Source organism: Sparus aurata, unplaced genomic scaffold (genome assembly GCF_900880675.1).
Source record: "Sparus aurata unplaced genomic scaffold, fSpaAur1.1, whole genome shotgun sequence".
Classification (NCBI taxonomy): Eukaryota; Metazoa; Chordata; class Actinopteri; order Spariformes; family Sparidae; genus Sparus; species Sparus aurata.
In genome coordinates, this window is record NW_022045184.1 from 9,866 (window position 1) to 30,206 (window position 20,341).

The following is a 20,341-nucleotide window of genomic DNA, read 5'->3' on the forward strand; positions in this document are numbered from 1 at the left end:
AAAGATTCACAAGGAACATAAAGGATACTATATTACTTCACAGTTCTGTGTACTGTGGAGGAAATACTAAATGAACAAGTACAAGCTTTAGTCCCCACTACTAGACCAGCTTTGCTCTAAAGAAAGGTGATTGGACCCTACACTCTTCCATTAGTGGGTCAGATATAGAGAAGATAGAAGATATTGTACGAAAACAACCTCACCAGGTCATTTTTGACCTAACAAAGGGTTAAAAAAGAAGTACAAGGGGAAAGTCCTCCCACTTCCTGTAAAAGCCCAACCCATCATCTAACGGGTCTTTTCCTTTCTCGGGACAGAACGAAAAGCTGGAAGAAACACAGATAAAGCACAGCTTGTTAAGTTTTGATCAACATAATTCATACTACGGTACACACTACTTAAACTTTGTAAGTTCATTTTCCTACAATTCTCTTAACATTCACCTTCAAATTGTACTGTAAATCATAGAAGGGGAGTTCAGAAGATCTTCCAGATGTGAAATTAAAAAATCGAATACAAGCTGTGGGCCAAACTGCAGTGTTGCTTGAATTGTGTGGAAAAGCAGCGTATAGAGTTTGAATTGTTATTTGTCTGCTTGAGCCAGGATTGTGGAAACAAGGGCGAGTTGAAGTCGAGGTTGAATGTGGGATTTATTTAACATTCATCATCCTCTGCTTGAATGGAAAAAATGGCAGACAAACATCGATTATCTTTGTAATTATGAATGTTATCGATGAGTAAAATAGACAGTGAATTCCCAATTGAGACGAATATTTTTGTGTTTTAATGGAGTGAATACATTGAAAAATGTGGAAAAGATTGAGGTCAAAATAACAGACGGTTATTCACGACCAATAATCAGTGTGCTCACCTTAAACAAACACAGTCATGTTGACCTACTCGCCTTTAGTTTTCACTCTTGTGGTTATTTGAAGTTATCAGAATGAAAGTTTACATGAAAACACAATATTTCACCTTGTACCTGCGACCACCAAAGTCTATTAATGAAAAGTCCACAGCTCTGCTTATTTAAGTTTAACTCCTGTTGCAGACCTGAAGGAGGAAGTTTAAATTCTAAAGTTCAGTGAGGGAAAGGTGTTGCACTACGTATTTGTTCATTTGAGATAAGACAAACTACAACTTACTTTTTACCATTTATTTAGAATTGTATCATTAAGTAAAGCTTGATCAAGGACTTTCTCTGTTTGAAACTGGCTGACTCTCTAAATCTCACCTCGATGCTTCTGTGCGAAACAAGTGTTATCTCTTGAACTTTGCCTGTCCATTGGAAAGCAGCTGTGCTCTTTCTCATACCCTGGCTTTTCTCTCCAATGTATTAACCCCCCATAAAAAGGACAAATGCTTGCAACCTATCTCGTTTATCAATAGGATATGTACAGCTCTTTTAATAATACAGTGTATTGGTGCATGACAATTGTATCACAGTGTCTTAGACTCAAATCAGTGTGCATAAATCAGACAAGTGGATAGAGTGCACAGGAATCTCTGGGCAGGTGGTCATGAGGGCATAGTGATTTGTCACAGTGGTCAGGTGAAATTTAAATGAATAAATCTTAACAAAAGTTAGGACAAGTGTAGTAGCTGGATGACTTTTCAAGTTGTAGAAATTATTTTGCATTACTTCTGGTACTTATATGTCGTTACAGGGAATGGCTTGTGATGGATTTGTACCTCACCTTAATAAAATTATTTTAAATAAGATTTAATGTGAAAATGATATGATTCATACCTCATATAACAGTAATATTATAACTTTTTCTTTTTCACAGTTACACTGAAGAAAAGAAATGAATATCAACCCACAGTTCCAACTGGCAGCACCCCCAACAGGAACACATCGTATAATACAGTGTTTATTTGACAACAACCTCAAGAGGCTAAAAAGATTACTTAAGGAGAACGACATAAATGAACTTTACCCATGCACAACGTGTAATGACTACATAACCCCACTGACTGCTGCTGTTGTAACTCACAACTGGGATATTTTTACTTTCCTTTTGCGGCAGGGTGCAAACCCAAACAATGTTTCAGAGCAAGGCTTCACACCTCTGCATTATGTCTCAATGTATGATGCACCACTTGATTTTGTGGAGGAACTGCTTGAAGCAAGAGCTTATCCAGATGGATGGGATCTACATCCATACACACCACTGCACACTGCTGCCATCAACAACCGACATGACGTTGCAAAAGTGCTCATCTCTGCTGGTGCATTGGTGACACACTTAGATGGCACTCATCATCAGCATGTGACTGACAATGTGAAAATAACTCGGCTGATTCACAAGCTCGCATCGAAAGGAGATAAATTATGCTCTGAAATCAGATATTTTCTTGATGTGGAAATTGCTGTGCAAAGTAAAACACCTGAACAAGTGTTCAAAACCTTTCACAGTCACATGCTGTTGGAGCATCCTCAGACCCATCTGACCATTAATGAAGTTCTTTTTACTGAACCTGGGCCAGATGGAGAGAAATACCGCCAGGGAAGTATCAAATGGCTGAAGGACACTGGAAATCTGAACACCTACATTGAAGGAGCAGTCAGACGCATTCCAAACATTCGCAAGGAATATGTACATGACACTATTATTACTTTACATGCAGTTCTGTGTACTGTGGAGGAAATAACAAATGAACAAGCACAAGCTTTAGTCCCCAAACTACTGGACAGGCTTCGCTTAAAAGAGAGACCTGATGTGTGTGAAACTGTTCTGCAAACACTGTATGTGATAACACAGAAAACAAAAGGCACAGATGGCTGGGATCTGAACTTTGTCAAGAAATTGTGCAAAGCAGTTGCTCCTTTTGTCAAGGTCCATCACCACTCAGAGATCAGAGTCTTCACATATGGTGTATTTGCAAACTTACTTTCAGTTGAACATGTGGGTGAAATCTTTACATCAGTGGGGATAACTGCAGTGCCTGAGGACATACTGATGTCTGCAGAAATGACCAACAATGACAAGCTGAAAGAAGTTCTCAGACGACTGAACAATTATTTCAGCAAACCAAACGTGAAATGCGAGGACTGTACAGCCTCACCTGGGCCGAGGAAAAAGAAGACCAACAAGAAGACAAAGAAGAACAAGAATATTGACATATCAGACAAGGAAGAAGACCCAAATGACAAGTATTTGAGTGATGCAACTGATCCAACATCAGTTCCTGTTGTGGAGTCAACTTCAAATGTTCAGCCACTCCACTCCAACACCACTGTGTCATCAGATACACACACGTGGCTACAAATCAGCAAGAGGTGGAGAGAAAAATTACAGAAGCTGGTTAGCACTGATGTAAGCAGAGTAACCAGAATTGGGAGCATGAAGTATGTGAATGATGAAGAGTTCCACATAGCAGAGGGCAGTGATGGTACTGACGTCTTCTTGGGGCTGAGAGATGATGGCACTGAGGTTGCTATCAAGAGAATGAAAAAAAGCAATTATCAAACGCTGAGGAATGAGGAGGGATTTCTACGACTTCCAGAACTTGATCATCCATCTATTGTACGATACGTTGACTTTGCAGAGGATGAGTACTTTGGATATCTTGGTCTTCAGCTTTGTGAATACACCCTGGAAGAATGCATCAGAAACAATGATGGTGGTCTGCTGAAAGAGAAACTTGTCTATCAGGTTCTGGAGAGTTTAAAAGTGCTTCATTGTCAAAATCCTCCAATTGTCCACCGTGATCTCAAACCACAGAATGTTTTGATTGGTAAGGAAAAGTTCAAAATGTATTGGAGTATTGAAATTAAATCAGAAATTCAGAATAACAGCAACAGTATTCCAAATTTATAATTATTATACCTTTTTGTGATTTGTCCCGTAGATGTTAACGGGAGGGCGAGATTAGCAGATTTTGGCATCAGTAGACGGTTACTCAAGGGCCAAACAACTTATTGCACAGGCAGTGCAGGAACAAGATGCTGGAAGGCCAGGGAGACTTTAACAGACGAAGCTGACATACGATACAAGTCAAACACTGATGTACAGGTCAGTTTTACTGCGACAAAAACTGCATTGATGAATAATTGAAGAATACTCCTATCATTGCTCAAATGATCTGTTAATTTTTAGGTGGCAGGGATGCTGATTTATTACATCCTCTCTGGAGGACACCATCCTTTCGGCGACAAGCTTCATAAATGTGAGTACAACATTGATGAAGGTTTGTACGCGTTGGACCATGTTGAAGATGTGGTGGCAAAGGACCTCATCGAGTTGATGATCCACAAGGAACCAAAAAAGAGACCAACAGTGGAAGAATGCCTGAGTCATCCCTTCTTCTGGAAACCTGAGAGGTAGCATCAGTTTCATTGTCACCTTTTATTTCTGTGTATAGCAGCTCGCATTGTGTTAACAAGAATCGATGCCGACGAGTGGCTCAGTGAGGCTGCTCTCAGTGATGCTAACATGCTGATGCTAAGAAGGTATATTGTTTAACATGGTCACCATATTAGTCTTGCATCATAGCATGCTAATACTGTAGATGCTAATTTGTGGGTCAGTGACAAATAAGAGTTTGCATTATGAGCAAATCAAAAATGTTTTAATAAATAGTTTTAAAAGCTTGCATCAGGTTTGCAAACATTTATATTTTGTATTTCTGTTGGTTTCATGCAATTTTCAAATAGATTTTGAACATTTTTTTAGGAAAGGGAAGATGGATTACCCCTGAAAATGTCAAGTGGTGTAACCACAACAGAAGGAGAAATATTAAATATCTATTTTCACCTAGAGTGTATGCAAGTGTAATTATAAAAACAGTTACTTAATTTCAATATATTACTTGAAATAGATTTGTTTGTAGAATTTGATTTGATTATTTTAAAATAGAATTTTAATGCGTATTTGCAATACAGACCAGGACAAATGCTGAATAGAATTTGACAAATTATGTATAAACTGTTAAAAAATATGGTAGTACACTGCAATAGAGGATTACATCTTATTCCCCATGAATTTTACTGTAAATTACAATATTTTTATGAAAAATACTGGTTACACCAATTGACAAAACCAGTTACACCACCTGACCATGTTGCTTTAACAGAAGAAACTGCCACTACAAATCAAGCATGACAGTCAACAAGGTCAATTGACCTTGTGCCTTTCATTATTTTCAATGAAGAAAAAACATCAACAACAAGAATTGGGTGTTTTCTGTAGGAAACAAACATGGCAACAAAAGTCATGTGAACTTCTGTTCTTTTATGAATTAATTTAAGAAACAAACATCCAAAAATCATGCAAACTCATGTTCTTTTATCAATTAATTTAAGAAACAAACATAAATTTTTTAATATTTTTTTTTCCATTTTTTTTAATTCATAAAAGAACATAATTTTAAGAAACAAACATCCAAAAATCATCTTACGGGGCGGCTGTAGCTCAGTGAGAAGGTCGCTGGTTCGATTCCCCGGCTCCTCTGGGGTGGGACTGAGCTACATGTCGAAGTACCCCTGAGCAAGATACTGAACCCCAGAATTGCTCCTGATGTGCAGTTGGCACCTTGCGTGGCAGCCACTGCCATCAGTAAGGGTCCTGCAATGAGCTGGCGACTCATTCAGGGGGTACCCTGGCCTTCGCCCAGTGAGTGGAACTGGATTTGGCCCCAGTAAACCCCGCAACCCCTCAGGGGGATAAAACATCAGGCAACATCCCGCGACCCTCACAGAAAAGCGGAAACGAAAAACGAAACGAAACATGTGAACTCATGTTATTTTATGAATTAATTTAAGAAAATCATGTGAATGAATCTGACTGCAATGAATGAATGTGTTAAACGTGTATGGTTTGAAATGTTTTCCAGTCGTATGTCATGAGTTTTGAATGACGTGAGTTCAAAGGTTCTGGCTCGGAGATTTGGTGCAGCACATCAGACTCATAATAGAATAGGATTTCAGGTGGATGAGGCCAGGTGAAGACATTCTTCTCACCCAGCTGTTGCATGCAGCTCACTTCCACTTCTTCTCCCACCACCTGGATGACCTGTCTCACGAAAGGCTTACTTTCATATCTGACCAGAATGAACTTGCCTTTCAGATCCTGCTGACAGTTGGTAGATGTTGAAGGTAGATATTCTGATAGGTTGCGGAAATCTGCTGGGCTTGGATCATAGCACTTGCAGATATCAGGTCTTGCACAGAAACATGAGATTTCCCTACACTGAATCACAGCTGGCTCTTCAGAGGTCACTTGATGGATTTTCAGTGTACCTTTTACGGCTGGGACATTTGTTGGGACTGATTCATCGTACTTGACAATGGCTTCCTCGGATATCCAAAAGTACTTGATGCTTGAGGGCTGATCCTTCAGGAAGTTGTAAAGTACCTCAGCTGCTGAGCTTACAGCCATAGTTCCCAGAGAAGTCTACATGAATGCAGATTTCATCCTTTCGCAGTGTTTCTTTCAGCTCTCTGAATGTTTTGACCTGGTGGAGCCAGTTGAACTGGTGCTTAGCTAGAGAGTCTAGCTTCTTGTTAAGCACAGCCAGCAGATCATCACACTTTCCACCTTGTGTGACTTTTGCAAAGTTAGCAAAGGTTTTGCCTTCTTCAGATGTGACTACCCTGGACCACTGCTGCCATGTTAAAACAGTATCCACCAGAGGTCCTTCAAACTCAGTCTCATTGTAGCAGCACATACATCTATTTCTTGTTGGTCGTGTCACATGCAATAGTTGCTAGCAATTTTGAGATTCTGTTGGTAAGGAGAATGCCTTTGTGGTACAGTTTGTCAACAAGTAGCTTAATGTTTTCAAGGTCAATACAAGCACACATATTTCTATCAGTCTTTTGCAGGTGTAATAAAAAAAGGGCAGTATCTAACAAATTGCCTGTAAGACAGTCTGAGGTGTCTCATAGCTGTTATTGTGTCCTTTTTGCCTGATAACATGTGGCTATTCTCATCCCTACAGAGAAAGCTGGCCACTTCTTCTTCTCTTTTGTGAGGCTTTCTTTTAGTTTTTTCAATTTTGCTCTTTTAACTGACCATTTTCTTTTTTTTCTTTTGCCAATCCAGTTTCCTTTTGTCTTTTGTTTTGCTGCCTGGAGTACCCTTTTAACTTTGCGCAGTTCAGACCTCAGCCTTTCCCTCTCTTCCAGCACTGAGCTATGGTATTTCTTCTTTCTTTCCTTCTCTGAATTTGCAGGAGTTGAGAATGCTTGCAGCCTCTCTACAACTGGCTGCTCATAGTCATGATCATCCAAATGATTATGCATGGGCTCAGGATTTTCAAGATGCTGAATTTGCTCATCTGATGTGTCCAAAGATGGTGGGCTTAAGTTGAGAACATCAGCAAGCACCCTTTTCTGTTCTCTGTGGTCTTGCTGATACTTTCTCCACTTTTGCCTCAACTTCTCCTGCTTTGATTTGGAAAGCTCAGCTATTGGAGTATCTTTAGTATTTCCCTCTCTTTTTCTCCTTTGATAACTAAATGGTAAAATAGCAAAATGAAAGCAATTAGTCTAAATAACTACATTAAAGTAGACAGTATTTCCCTGGAAAAGTGTGTGTATGTGTATGTGTGTGTGTGTGTGTGTGTGTGAGTCTCTGTCAGTGTGTGTGTGTGTGTGTGTCTGTGTGTGTACAACCACCTTTCTTGCCTTTTGGCAAGGTAAATGCTGTAGGATCTGCATTGACTCGTGCTCTGTGACGAGCCACTTTTTCTTTGCCTGATAATGGCATCTATTGGGGGAAAAGAGGCTCTATTATATTACAATAATTATGAAACAATAGAAAGTTAATAAATGTAATTTAACTGATCTAAATTATAATCTTTGACAAACATTTATCAATTGTTGGAGTATCAAGTCTTTTTAAAGCTGCTGTTCATTTTCAACATGATCACTGTTCACCCACTGCTGCTTCATTAAGTAAATTACATATATTATATACAGCTTAAAGTTGAAAGTGAATGGAATACAAATATTTATTAATTATGTGTTTAAAGCTAAACATTTCAAAAACATTAAAGCCATGCAAAATAATGATTTTATCCTAACCTTCCACAGCTTTGATAATAAAGCTGTGGATAAATTGCCACTTTTTTTCTAAGAACACTTAAAAATAGTTCCACATAGTAAGTTAGTTCACATTACATCTTTAATCAGCATAAAAAACTTCTGATATTTGACAAAATCAGCCTATAACCGAAAGGAATGTAATAACAGTCAAATGGTGTAACCGGTTACACCATTTGACTTTTCAATTCAAATTTAACAGGCAATATAATGGACACCTATGTAAGCACATGGCCTTGATGTGAAGATTTCAAACACATAAATACTTATTTTTACAGTTATTATGAATTATAAATGATTTCCTAAGGTCATACCATTTGACATGTAACTCAAAGCACACCTGACCATACCCTAAAAATGTCAAATTATCAAGATTTAAGAGAGAGCTACTAACCTTGGCATGCAGCAGTCAGGCTCATCAGGGGTCCTTCTTTGTGATATAATTTCCTGCCACATGGTCTTCTTACACAAATGAACAAAATGGCTCTTTGAATGTCGGTTACACCGCCTTGACAATTTAGGAAGTTGACTTGACAGACACAATTCCCCAAATTCGTTATAATATTCAGAACAATGATGTTCCATATAATTTATTCGTTGTTAAACAACACACATGTAGGAATATGCCAAACTATTTGATAATGTGTTTTAAAGAGAATTTCATCCTTTTTGAACAAGTTTTTCATACCAAGTTTTAATGGTTACACCACACTGACATTTTTACCATTATCCCCTGAATATTCTCTCAAAATTGATCAAATCCAGAAATTTTAGACGAGGTCTTCAAAAAGAGAATGTATTCAAGTAATTTGTGAGTTTATTTTCAAATTGAAACCTTTTCAAATTTAACCAAACCATAGGAACACATGCAGACATACAGCTCTTTGTTTGTTGTTGTTTTATATCAGCTCATTTCCAGCTTTTTCGATTATTATTACTTATTTTATTATATATTATTAAGTGTTGATATAAAATACTTCACAATGAAATACGTTACTTTTAATTGTTAATGTTGGTGTACTGAGTTTTCTCAAAATCTTGTGTAAATATATGCAATAATTACGGTTTACTGTGTGCGATGACATGAATATTGATAAATGTATAATTAAATTGGTTAAAATTAACATTTTGGTGTTATTTCGTTTTTAAAAAATGTCATGACACAGTGAATGCATTCATCACTCAATTGGGTATTTATACATGAGAATATAGAGTTTAAAATCTAGCGTTCAAAATGACCGTTTGTGGCCGTTAGAGTAGTGTTGGAAATCTGGCTCTTCTATCTAGGTTGTGTGTGTGTGTGTGTGTGTGTGTGTCTGTCAACATCACGTTCGTCGTCAGAAGAAGGGGACTATTTGACTTACTCACCACCAGGTCTTCGTCTCCTCCACCAACTCTACTGGGTTGTCTGCACTATCGGACTCGGGAACAGCTCGGAAACGGCTCGCTCCTCAGCTCTGAGTCTGCAACGACTTGTTCCTCGACATTAACGTTATTATTTATATCAACCGGTGGCGGCACGGTAAAAAAAAACAAAAAAAAAAAAACGTGCTAACTTTGTTAGTGTCGCGGTTTTCTTTTTGGTTTCTTCCCGCTGTTTTCCTTTTTTATACCCGCTTGGCTCATTTAACCAGAACTCGGACTGCACGCCTCTATCGTAAACCAACCGCAGCGCTTCACTTCCTGGTTGCTGTCTTTCGTCTTTTCACGGTCATGATGAGTCATGGAATAGTCCATTACAGTACGAAGGGGGGGGGGGGACGGTGATACGATTTGGGCATTCTGATGTTTTTTTGTTGTTTTTCGTAGTTTTTTCTTTATTTTCTGTTTAGAAGCACAAAATTATAATTTACAAAGACAATGGTGGGGGGCTACGGGCCTGAGGCTCCAGGCCCATGCTGGTTGGGGGCCCCTGCAGGTTTGGGGGCCCAAGGCAATTGCCTACCTTTGCCTTAATGGTAAAACCGCGACTTGTGATGGACCATCATCGTAGTCTACAGACTCCTGACATGGCTAGTAAAACTCCATGTTGTCTCTTTTTTCCATTTCACTTAATAAGCATCTTAAACACATTTTATTTTTCAGGAGACTTGAATACTTGAGAAGGATCGGAAACATCAAGGAGGTGGAAAAGTGGAAAGATGCTGACCAGGAATTAATTTCTTCGTTGGAGAAATGTGTCGGGGATGGATCCTTCAAACAGTGGAAAACTGAGGTGACAACTGTACAACAACTGGAACTTCTCAATTCCTTTTTTCCACTTAATGACTGGATGTTTTTGGTGTTGCAGTTGGCAGAGTTGGTGAAGAAGATGGATCCCAAAAATAGATACGATGACAGCACACTGGCATTCCTGCGCTTCATACGAAACCTCCACGTGCACTAGTAAGTCAAACTGAGTTAAAGATGATGAGCTCCATTATTGTTTATTTAATTGTCATGCAATTAATTTTTGTATCTATTTGCAGTCCCGAGGATGCGGCCAGCGTTGATCTGATGTCGATGTTTCCAGATCTCTTCGGGTGTGTTTATCTGTTTGCCAACAGCAGAGGGTGGAATTTAAGGTCGCCTGTGAAGGAAATGTTTGGAACAATGTTCTCCAGACTTGTAAAGCCATCCACAGAGGAGGATCATGTTGGCAGGCCAGTTCAAGAATCTCAACTTCTGTCTGGGGCAACTGCAAAGTGACAATACTTTGAGCAGGGTCTTTACTGTAGAAAAGAAAAAGTCCTGCCACAACTGAGTTGATTTGATTGAACTGCATTAATGCAACAAGACCTGATGCTGGGTGGTTGTAAATCAGCACCCCAACTTCTCTGTTTGCTTATTTTCCCACTGATCTGGAGCTTAAAAGTCAACTGTATAGTAAAAAGACAAGTCTACAAGCCTCTGGATGTTTCCACATTAACTGAATGGAAACTTTCTTTTTGTGCTATCACTGAAAAAAGCTCCTTCAGGTAAATAAATGAGTGCTGATGTAGTTCTACGTAAACTCCAACAGTAGGACCTTGACCCTGGTCTGTCATTGACACGGCTGATGTTAAAGACCTGTACTTAAAGGAAATAGAGAACATGAGTCGAAATTCTTTGCTTGAGTGAGGATGGTGTCAAAAATGTAAAAATAAGTCTGTAGTGCTTCTTCTCATTATGTGAATATTGTAATTAAAACAATGTAATGGAATATAAAAGCTTTACATTTAAAAAAAAAAAAGAGAGTTTTAAAGTTTGGAAGGATTCTCTGTATTATACGATTATCTGTTGATGATAGAAATTAGTGTTTGATCATGTTTGTTTCAGGGTGAAAGATCAATAAGATCACATCTAACCTTGATATTATAATTTGTTCCTTTTTATATGGTGTAATATCACAATGTGATGTGGGAATTATTTGACTTTCCTCACAAAGGACAGTGGAATCTTTAATTTCCCCAAATGTTAGTGGAGTTTTTGCAGACTGTTGTGCTGAGAGAAACGTGCTTTTGTTAAGAAAGAAAACCTTAATGGAATATGCAAGCTTTACAACATGCAGATTCTTTTGTATGATTTTTGTTTTAAGCATATTGAATGTTACTCTCAAAATATACTGTACATTTAGTCAGCTGAGTATCAAAATACATGTGTACAAGTATGATTGTAAGATGTGTTTTATCATTCACTGATCATTACCATTAGAGCTCTGGCTCTAAAAGTCCCAGTTCATCTTCTCCACTCTAAGAAGCGTTAATTACTTTGTTACGTGGAAATCTCACAATATAATGACAAATTAACAAAGAACATTGGGATCTAAAAGCTGATAAGTGTATGATGAAGATTCAAATGAACATGTTAAACTGACAAGAGACAATCTTTTTTCTATAGTTTATTACACTACGTTGAGAGTTGAATGCACAATGTGACACACAGCAAAGAGCCACAGGTGAGAATTGAACCCTGGGCCACTGCAGTGAGGACACAGTCTCTCTACATCGGGCACCACTAAACACCATTTTCACCTTATAGAATACAACAGCAAGGATTTATATTGTGATTTTATTCAAGGAAATATTTTAATTCAAGGAAATATATGGAAATATCTGTGTCATTACTACAAGTAGCTTTGTGCTTTACCACCATATATCTGACATGGTTTCAGCTCTAGTGTCTTTTAAGCCAGATATTAAGTGTTATTGTTCTTTATATAAGAATGATAGTATAACAAAACAAACAGTACTATGGGGTAATCCATCTGTATTGTCATTGCTCAAACCCTACTTAAAATGTTTCAGTTTCCTTAACAGGCCTATTTTAAACATTTTCATAGATAAATGTTGGGACCCACAGATGAAGTTGTTAATTGTGGATTTCAAAATTGACTCTGAACTGAACTCGGTTTCCCAGAATTCCCCATTCTTCACACCTAGGTGCAAAATTCAGCTTGAGCTACTATTGGTCACGGTGACAGTTCCCCCTCTGACCAGATAGTCAGAACTCCAGCACCTTCCTTTGTACTTCCTCTTATTCTCTTATCCTCACTCCTTCAACCTCGACACTGTCAAGAACTCCGGAATCCTTCGATCAGTACGAGCTGTTATGGTAATCTTGGTTGTAGTTATTAAGTTAATTATTAATCAGAGTCACCAACTGATAGTTTAGTACCTTCTTGTGAGACTGATTTGATGAATTTGCTATCTTTTCTCTTCTTCAAGGGTGGAGCCCCAAGGTGATCTAATGTAAATTGGATCTCATGATTTATTTGTTATCAATAATTATCTATGATGATCATGAATTATTATTGATTCCAAATTTAACTCAAACTCCCTTTTAACGTTGCATGAACACTACATAACTGTGCCTTGTGGAATGCAGTGTACAACATAATGGTGCCCTGTGTGAGACAGTGGATTGTTGGTGTCACAGGGTTGAGGGAAATAGGAGGTGGACCCAAACGCGGTTACTCAGACAGGAGGCAGGATTGTGGAAAACAAAAGTGAGCTTTATTAAACAAAAGGCGAAATCTACAAAAACCAAGAAGCAACAAACTGACAAAGACTGAAGGGGAAACAAAGACTTAAATACAGAGACACACTGATGAGGGGACGAGGTGCAGGTGAGGAGAGAGAGGAGGAAGGAGGCCAGGTGGGGTAACGAGGGGGGGTGCACAGAGGAGAGAACACTGACAGACAGGGAGACAAACTGCAACAGGGGGAATACACAGGACACACTGAAAGGACCATGAATCATGAACCATGATGTCAGGTTAGGGTTTAAAGGGGAAAACTTAGGAAGGGATATATGAGGTGGACCCAAACGCAGTTACTCACGGGAGGCAAGGATAAAGGGGAACGAAAGACGAGCTTTATTAAATGAAAGCTCGATGCAAAAAAAACAAAAACAGACAAAACGAAAGGCAAAATAGCAAACAAGAACTAGACAAAGTTCCTATCAAAAGCAAAGTTCAAATCAAAGGCAAAATGCAAAAGGCAAAATCCAAAAACACATACCAAGAGGAACTGGGAAAGAACTGGGAAACAACAGGAGCAGACAGGGGATGACAAATACAATGACCGGACAAGGAGCTAGGGGAATACACAGACTAAATACACAGACGCTGATGAACAGACGAGGAACAGGTGAGAAGAGAGGAGGGAGGAGGCCAGGTGTGGTAACGAGGGTGAGGAGCACATGAGAAAACATGAAGAGAACAATACAACAGACAGAGGGGAGAACATAGGAGAAACTTAAAGGACACAGAGGGGCATGGAAAATCTAAACAAAGACACAACAAGACATGATACAAAGAAATAAATCCATAACCAGAACATAACAAAGACATGACTCTAGAGCGGTCAACGTCAACTGGCGGCCCGCAGGCCAAATCCGGCCCGCCAGAGATTTCCATCCGGCCCCCAGAATAATACTTCTGAAAATTAGCGCGTGCCATAGCCTGCCATCAATAAATCATTGTAATAAATGCATCAATGTCATTGCACATTTTGTGGCGGGTTCCAGCGCAAGAAAGCCTGCACACGAGTCACCTCATTAAATTCGACACCGGTTCTGCGCTACTGATGTAATAATGTGCAGTTCCCACAAATTACAGTTTCACAATCAAACATCTTCAGAACAAAACAAGGGCACACAGCAACAATCAGACATGTACACAAGGCATCAAATCGAAACACGTCAAATCAACCAACAGTCGGATAAACACTAAACAGTCACTCCCATAAGTCTTTGCGCCTTCAGCGCTCCGCGTCGGCAAACGAGACTCCTCTGATCATTACAATATTTTATTGTTTCACGTGCTCATTTTTCTCAAATGTCAAAATTGTCCTTGCTTGGGCTTTGTGCACAACTGCGGTGTCTCAATAACAACCATCAACATAACACAGTAATTGCAAGCCTTCTCTCATGACAAATAAAAGCAACAGGCCTCAGTTAAATGTTTCTCTTTATATCAAATTAAAGAAGCCTGTGATCCAACAAATCAATACAAAATCAATACAAATAAAGTAAAACCAAGAAAATCCCAAGACTGAAATATTCCCATTTCCTTAATGGGAGAAGTTACATTTCCCCTTCGACACTATCTTTTTAATGTTGGGCTTGACAGCTGTCAGGCTTATGGGCAAGCAGTCCTCCAAAGACTGGTTTGACAGTCGGTTCCTCTCATGCGTTTTTATAGAGTTCATTTTTGAGAACGCAGCTTCACAGGTGTATGTTGATCCAAACATGGTGAGAACATACATGGCCAGTGTCTTCAGTGTGTCATACTCTTGGGGACAAGCTTTCAGCACCACGGAGAGCAGCCCTCACGTCACCGGCTGCCTGGATGTCAATCAGTTCACTGCGAACAGCCGCCTCATCCAGCGGCATCACCTTCCTCACGTTAGCGGACCTGGGCTGACAGTGAACGGGTCACACACAAATCCAATGACATCCCTGAAAATGGCAAAGTCATCAAATCTGGCAGAGAAATTTTCCCTCAGCTGTGTGATAAATGTCTTCATGTTCTCTGTGACCCTGCTGTGACCAAATGTCTTAAGTGTGTTAAAGTGTAGCAGCCTCCCCGACAACAAATCTTAGTAGTGTGTGAGGAGCTGAAGAGGACGGACGTGCTCCGTGTTGCTCCGTGTTGAACAAGAAGAAGCCAAAGAAGAAGCCTGACTGCACGGAAAAGTGAGACAATGCCTCCTAAGTCAGACCCTAAGTGGGATCAATTGAATGAAAGCCTGATGGAATTGCGGAAACAACATCGGATTGTGACCGATGAACTTCGGAAAGATCTGATGGCGGAGTTGAGAGAGATGAAGAAACAGATAGAACCTCTCAACAAGGCTGAAATTAAACAACTCCGGCAGGAGAATGAGAAAAAAGACCAGCTGATAAAGGAGCTGGGAAACAAAGTGGAGGAGCTGGATCAACAGGGAAAGCTCAATGATGTGATTGTGACTGGCCTCATAATCAAGCCTCCAACCTACGCAGCGGCGGTTGCAGCTGGGAATTCAGCCCATGAGCCTGGTGAATCTGAGATAAAATCTGTGGAGAAGCAGGTGTCTGAGTTCCTGAATGGTAAAGGCATCGAGGTGAATTTCGGCAACGTGGAAGTATGTTACCTCTTACCTCGAAGGAAAGAGTCAGCAACTCGAGCTGTCATCCTGAAATTCATCAACAGAAAATACAAGACTGCACTGCTGAAGCAGGGCAAGAAGCTCAAAGGCTCGAATGTCTATATCAATGAGAATCTCACCAGAAAGAATGCAGACATCGCCAGAACAGCTCGCCAACTGAAAAAGGATGGTAAGATACAACACACCTGGACGGCTAACTGCAGAATCTACATCAAAACAAATGGAGCATCAGCTGAAGAAGTCAAAATAATCCAGATCAGGAGCAAGGATGAGTTGGAGAAATACAATAACTAAGGTATGGCTCACGAACACTCCATAACTACAGCACAGCAAAGTTCAACGGTTCTTACACGGACTGAAAGTATGATGGGAATATCTGAAAGGATTGCTGAGCTAGGAAGTGTGGAGTTCATTACAAATCAACATGTGAATCATACCTTATCTGACCCGAACGAAGGAATTGACCCGGATAATCACTTCTGTTTCAACATGACTGGGAATTGCAAGTATTATACTGAAGTTCAATACAGAGACAGCGCTAAGATGGACGGGAAACTGTCTCTAATTCACTTTAACAGCAGGAGTCTATATACCAACTTCGGCCATATCAAGGAATACCTAAATCACTTCAAAACCCCTTTCTCCATCATTGCAGTGTCGGATTAATGAAGACAAAGGCACAGATTTTTTCCTGGATGGATATAATCTTGTAAAAAGTATGTACATTCAATCGTTGATCAGTACAGATCAATACAGGAGGGTTGATAAAGGTCAGAGGCACGAATCAACAGACACTGTGCAGACACTGTGTTGAGACGGCATGTGAGCATAACAAATACCATTCTGTACCCAAACAATAAGTTGAACCTGAGAAAATTGTATGGTCCAAGGCCAATGCCAGTTGTACATAGCAGGATGTTGTTATAATGTGTATCAACAATGTGAGATAACTTAGGTACGAACACTGTGACACTACTGTGAGTTATCACAAGTTCTTCTGAGCTGTGAAGAACTCAACTAGCCCTGTAAATCGGCACACAACAATAGACACACATGTAATCTGTATGTACTGTCTAGAGCTTGAATTCAGCTCTGTATGCTACTGCTGTAATATGTTTTGTCAAAGGTCATAACAAAAGAAGTTGAAAAAAAAAAAAAAAGAAAAGAAAATGTAAAATGCAAATGACAAGAAAAGATCAGGATGAAGATTTTATCCTGTGGGTAATGGGGGCGGGACTTGATAAGCTTTGGCTTCTCCCGCTTTTCCCTTTCGGCCATGTGTATTGTATTATTTGAACAATGATGAAATGTGATGTTTATGAATTGACATGCCCGAAATAAACAACATAAATAAATAAATAAATAAATAAATAAATAGTGGAAAATATCATGTTTGTTTCCAAAGGCATCAAGTTTTTCCACCATATTCACCACTTGCATTTTCTTTCCCCTGTAATTGTAGATTTAGTGCGTTCAAATGGGAAAATATGTCCGTTAAAATGCAACGTTGCACATGTATTCTGCGTCTTGCATGATGCGCAGGTGGTCAGCTGCCGCTTTAGATTGACTTTGCATCAAAAAATCTACAACTTGATCCCTGAGTTCACGAAACGCTCCAGTGCTCTGCCCTTACTCAGCCAGCGCACGTCATTGTGGAGTAAGAGGTCATGGTGAGAGGCTTCCAAATCCTGCACAAATCTTCGGAATAAACAGTGCTGTGCACTTGAATTTCCCCTGATGAAGTGACATATTTTCATTGTTTTGTCCAGAACCTCTTTAAGTTCGCCACTTAATTTTGCGCACAGCACGCTTTGGTGAATTAGACAGTGAAGTGCATTAATACTGGGAGCGACAGCCTTAATTCTGTTCACTAGTCCTCTGTTTCTCCCAATCATGGCAGGAGCACCATCTGTGACAACCAGGTTGACTTCTTCAAAAGACAGTCCATGCTTTTGAAATAGTTCCTCCAGCTTATCAAAAATAATAGCACCAGTGGTCAGGCCCTCCAGTGGAATCAAGGCCAGCAGCTCCTCTCTGAAATGTTTGCCATCAAAATATCTGACGAAAACGCACATTTGGGAAATGTCAGTATTGTCGGTGGACTCATCAATAGCCAGCGATAGGTATCTGGCTTCTTTGATCTCATCAATTACAAGTAGCTGGACATCCTCAGGCCAAAACATGGACATGGCGAACAGCAGTTTTAGCAGACAGAGGTATCTGCTTAACAGATGCAATTATCCTGTCCATAGATTTGTCAGTGGCATGTTCCTCCAGAACAGCCACCATGCACTCCTTAAAAACCTCAGCATCGGTGAATGGCTTGTTATGCTTGGAGAGTTCCCAGGCCGCCTGCAGAGACGCACTTGTTGCCCTCTCTTGTTCAGTTGAGGTTCGGTTAATAATTTCGCTGGCATGGGAATACTGAGATTCAAAAGCAGCAATTTTTCTCTGACGGGCCTCTGACTGTTCAGGATATGACTCCTTGAAGCTAGCATGTTTTGTGATGTGGTGACGCCTCAGATTGTATTCTTTAGCAACAGCGACAGTTTCGTTGCAAATGAGGACCACAGGTACAGCATTTCTGTACAATGGTAGGGGAAACACTGGGTACTTATCAGTCCATTCTTCATTAAAGCTACGGTTCTCTGCATCAACTTTCAGCTTAAGGCTCTTCGAGAGCGCCATTTTTCATTTAAATATATTTCTTCTTCCAGTGTTCTCCACAAACTACGGTTTTACCATTAAGGCAAAGGCAATTGCCTTGGGCCCCCAAACTGCAGGGGCCCCCAACCAGCTGCCCCCTCCCCAACCAGCAGGGGCCCAGAGCCTCAGGCCAGCAGGCCTCCACCATTGTCTTTGTAAATTATAATTGTGTACTTCTAAACATAAAATTAAAATAAAAACTAAAATAAAAACAACAACAACAAAAAAAAAACATCAGAATGTTTATAACGTCATCGTGACCGCGAAAAGACGAAAGACAGCAACCAGGAAGTGAAGCGCTGCGGTTTGTTTAAAAATGAGGCGAGCAGGAGAAGAGAAAAAGCGGGAAGATTAACAGGTCCTGGGTAAGGTAGCCTACACACACACACACACGCTAGCTAGAAGAGCCAGATTTCAAACACTACTCTAATGGCCATAAACGGTCATTTTGACCGCTAGATTTTAAACTCTATATTCTCTCATGTTAATACCCAGCTGCGTGATGAATGCATTCATTGTGTCATGATATTTTTTAAAAAACGAAATAACACCAAAATGTTTAATTATACATTTTAATTGAAAAAATTGAGAACAAGAAAATTAACAATTAAAAGTAACTTATTTGATTACGAAACATTTCATTTTAACACTTAATATATAATAAAATAAATGATAATAATCGAAAAAGCTGGAAACGAGCTGACCTAAACCAAAAACAAAGAGCCGTTTTGACCACTGGTCACATTCTACAGACTACCTCCGCTCTCCTCAAAGTTACCACACGCGCGCTTGTGGCATTTCAAGTGTCCGACTGTTTGCAGCTCTTTTGGACGGGCACTGCCTCTGTCTCCGCGTCTGCTGCTTCTGCGGTGGTTGTTTCCGCTGCTGCCCACCTTGTGCCGACTGCTGCGGCCACTTTCCCCTCCATGTATTCTGCCCTCAGCTCCTCTGCCAGCTGCTGCAGGACTTCCCTCCGGGCTCTCCTGCTGCTGGTGCTCCTTGAATAAGATGCGGGCATTTATCCCAGCCAGGTCGAGGATGTTATAGAACACCGCCACTTTATGGTCGAAATAGGTAATACACATAATATTTTCTTTGTTTTTATGTGTGTAATTATATATATATATATATATATATATATATATATATATATATATATATATATATATATATATATATATATATATATATATATAAACTATTCTAAATTAAAATACAGACACTTTTAGGAAAGTCATGTAACAGCAATATTGCATTTTTTCATTCAACACAGTTATTACACATATAAATTTGAAAACTGTCAAAAAGACTTTTTGAAACACTTGGCTATAATCTTTAATAATATTATAGAAAATAATAATATTAAGTAATATTATAAATTTGTATGGGTTTGTTAACACTGACATAAATTTGGAATGAAAAATCAATATATCGATTTTTTTATTTAATTTTATGAGTATACAGCCCTTACAGTGTGCACAGAGAAAAATTCTGGCCCTTGGACAAATATAGTTGATGACCCCTGCTCTAGAGTCAAGACACATGACAGTTTGCAATCATTCATAAATGTGCAATATTATTTTCAGCAAAATTTTGACAGTGCTGAAATTTGAGATTCACATCTTGAACCCTTTAGCCAAAGGTCTGTACATGAACCCCTACTACAGGAGAGGACGTTGATTTGTACATACAAATAATTGCAGTGTGATGAGAATTGATTTATCAATCAAATTTATAACCCATTTGATTGACCAACATCTTTTAGGTTATTAACGGTCACTTTCTAGCCATTTGCTATTGCTGTGTGATGCAGTGCCCAACATAATGTTGTATCTGTATCATTACTACAAGTAGCTTTGTGCTTTACCACCATATATCTGACATGGTTTCAGCTGTAGTGTCTTTTAAGCCAAATATTAACTGTTAATGTACAGAGAGGTTTAATTACTTATTTACCTGCCCCATTCTTTAACCC

General features: G+C 39.4%; 1 protein-coding gene across 1 annotated transcript; it reads left to right on the plus strand.

Moving 5' to 3' along the window:
* Positions 1–295: 295 nt before the first annotated feature.
* Positions 296–11,687, plus strand: LOC115578151 (uncharacterized). Its single transcript, XM_030411000.1, has 7 exons — positions 296–407; positions 1,791–3,741; positions 3,856–4,019; positions 4,104–4,327; positions 10,136–10,265; positions 10,341–10,435; positions 10,519–11,687. The coding sequence occupies exons 2-7, from the start codon at positions 1,809–1,811 to the stop codon at positions 10,736–10,738; spliced, it is 2,766 nt and encodes a 921-aa protein (XP_030266860.1). The 5' UTR covers positions 296–407; positions 1,791–1,808; the 3' UTR covers positions 10,739–11,687.
* Positions 11,688–20,341: the final 8,654 nt, after the last annotated feature.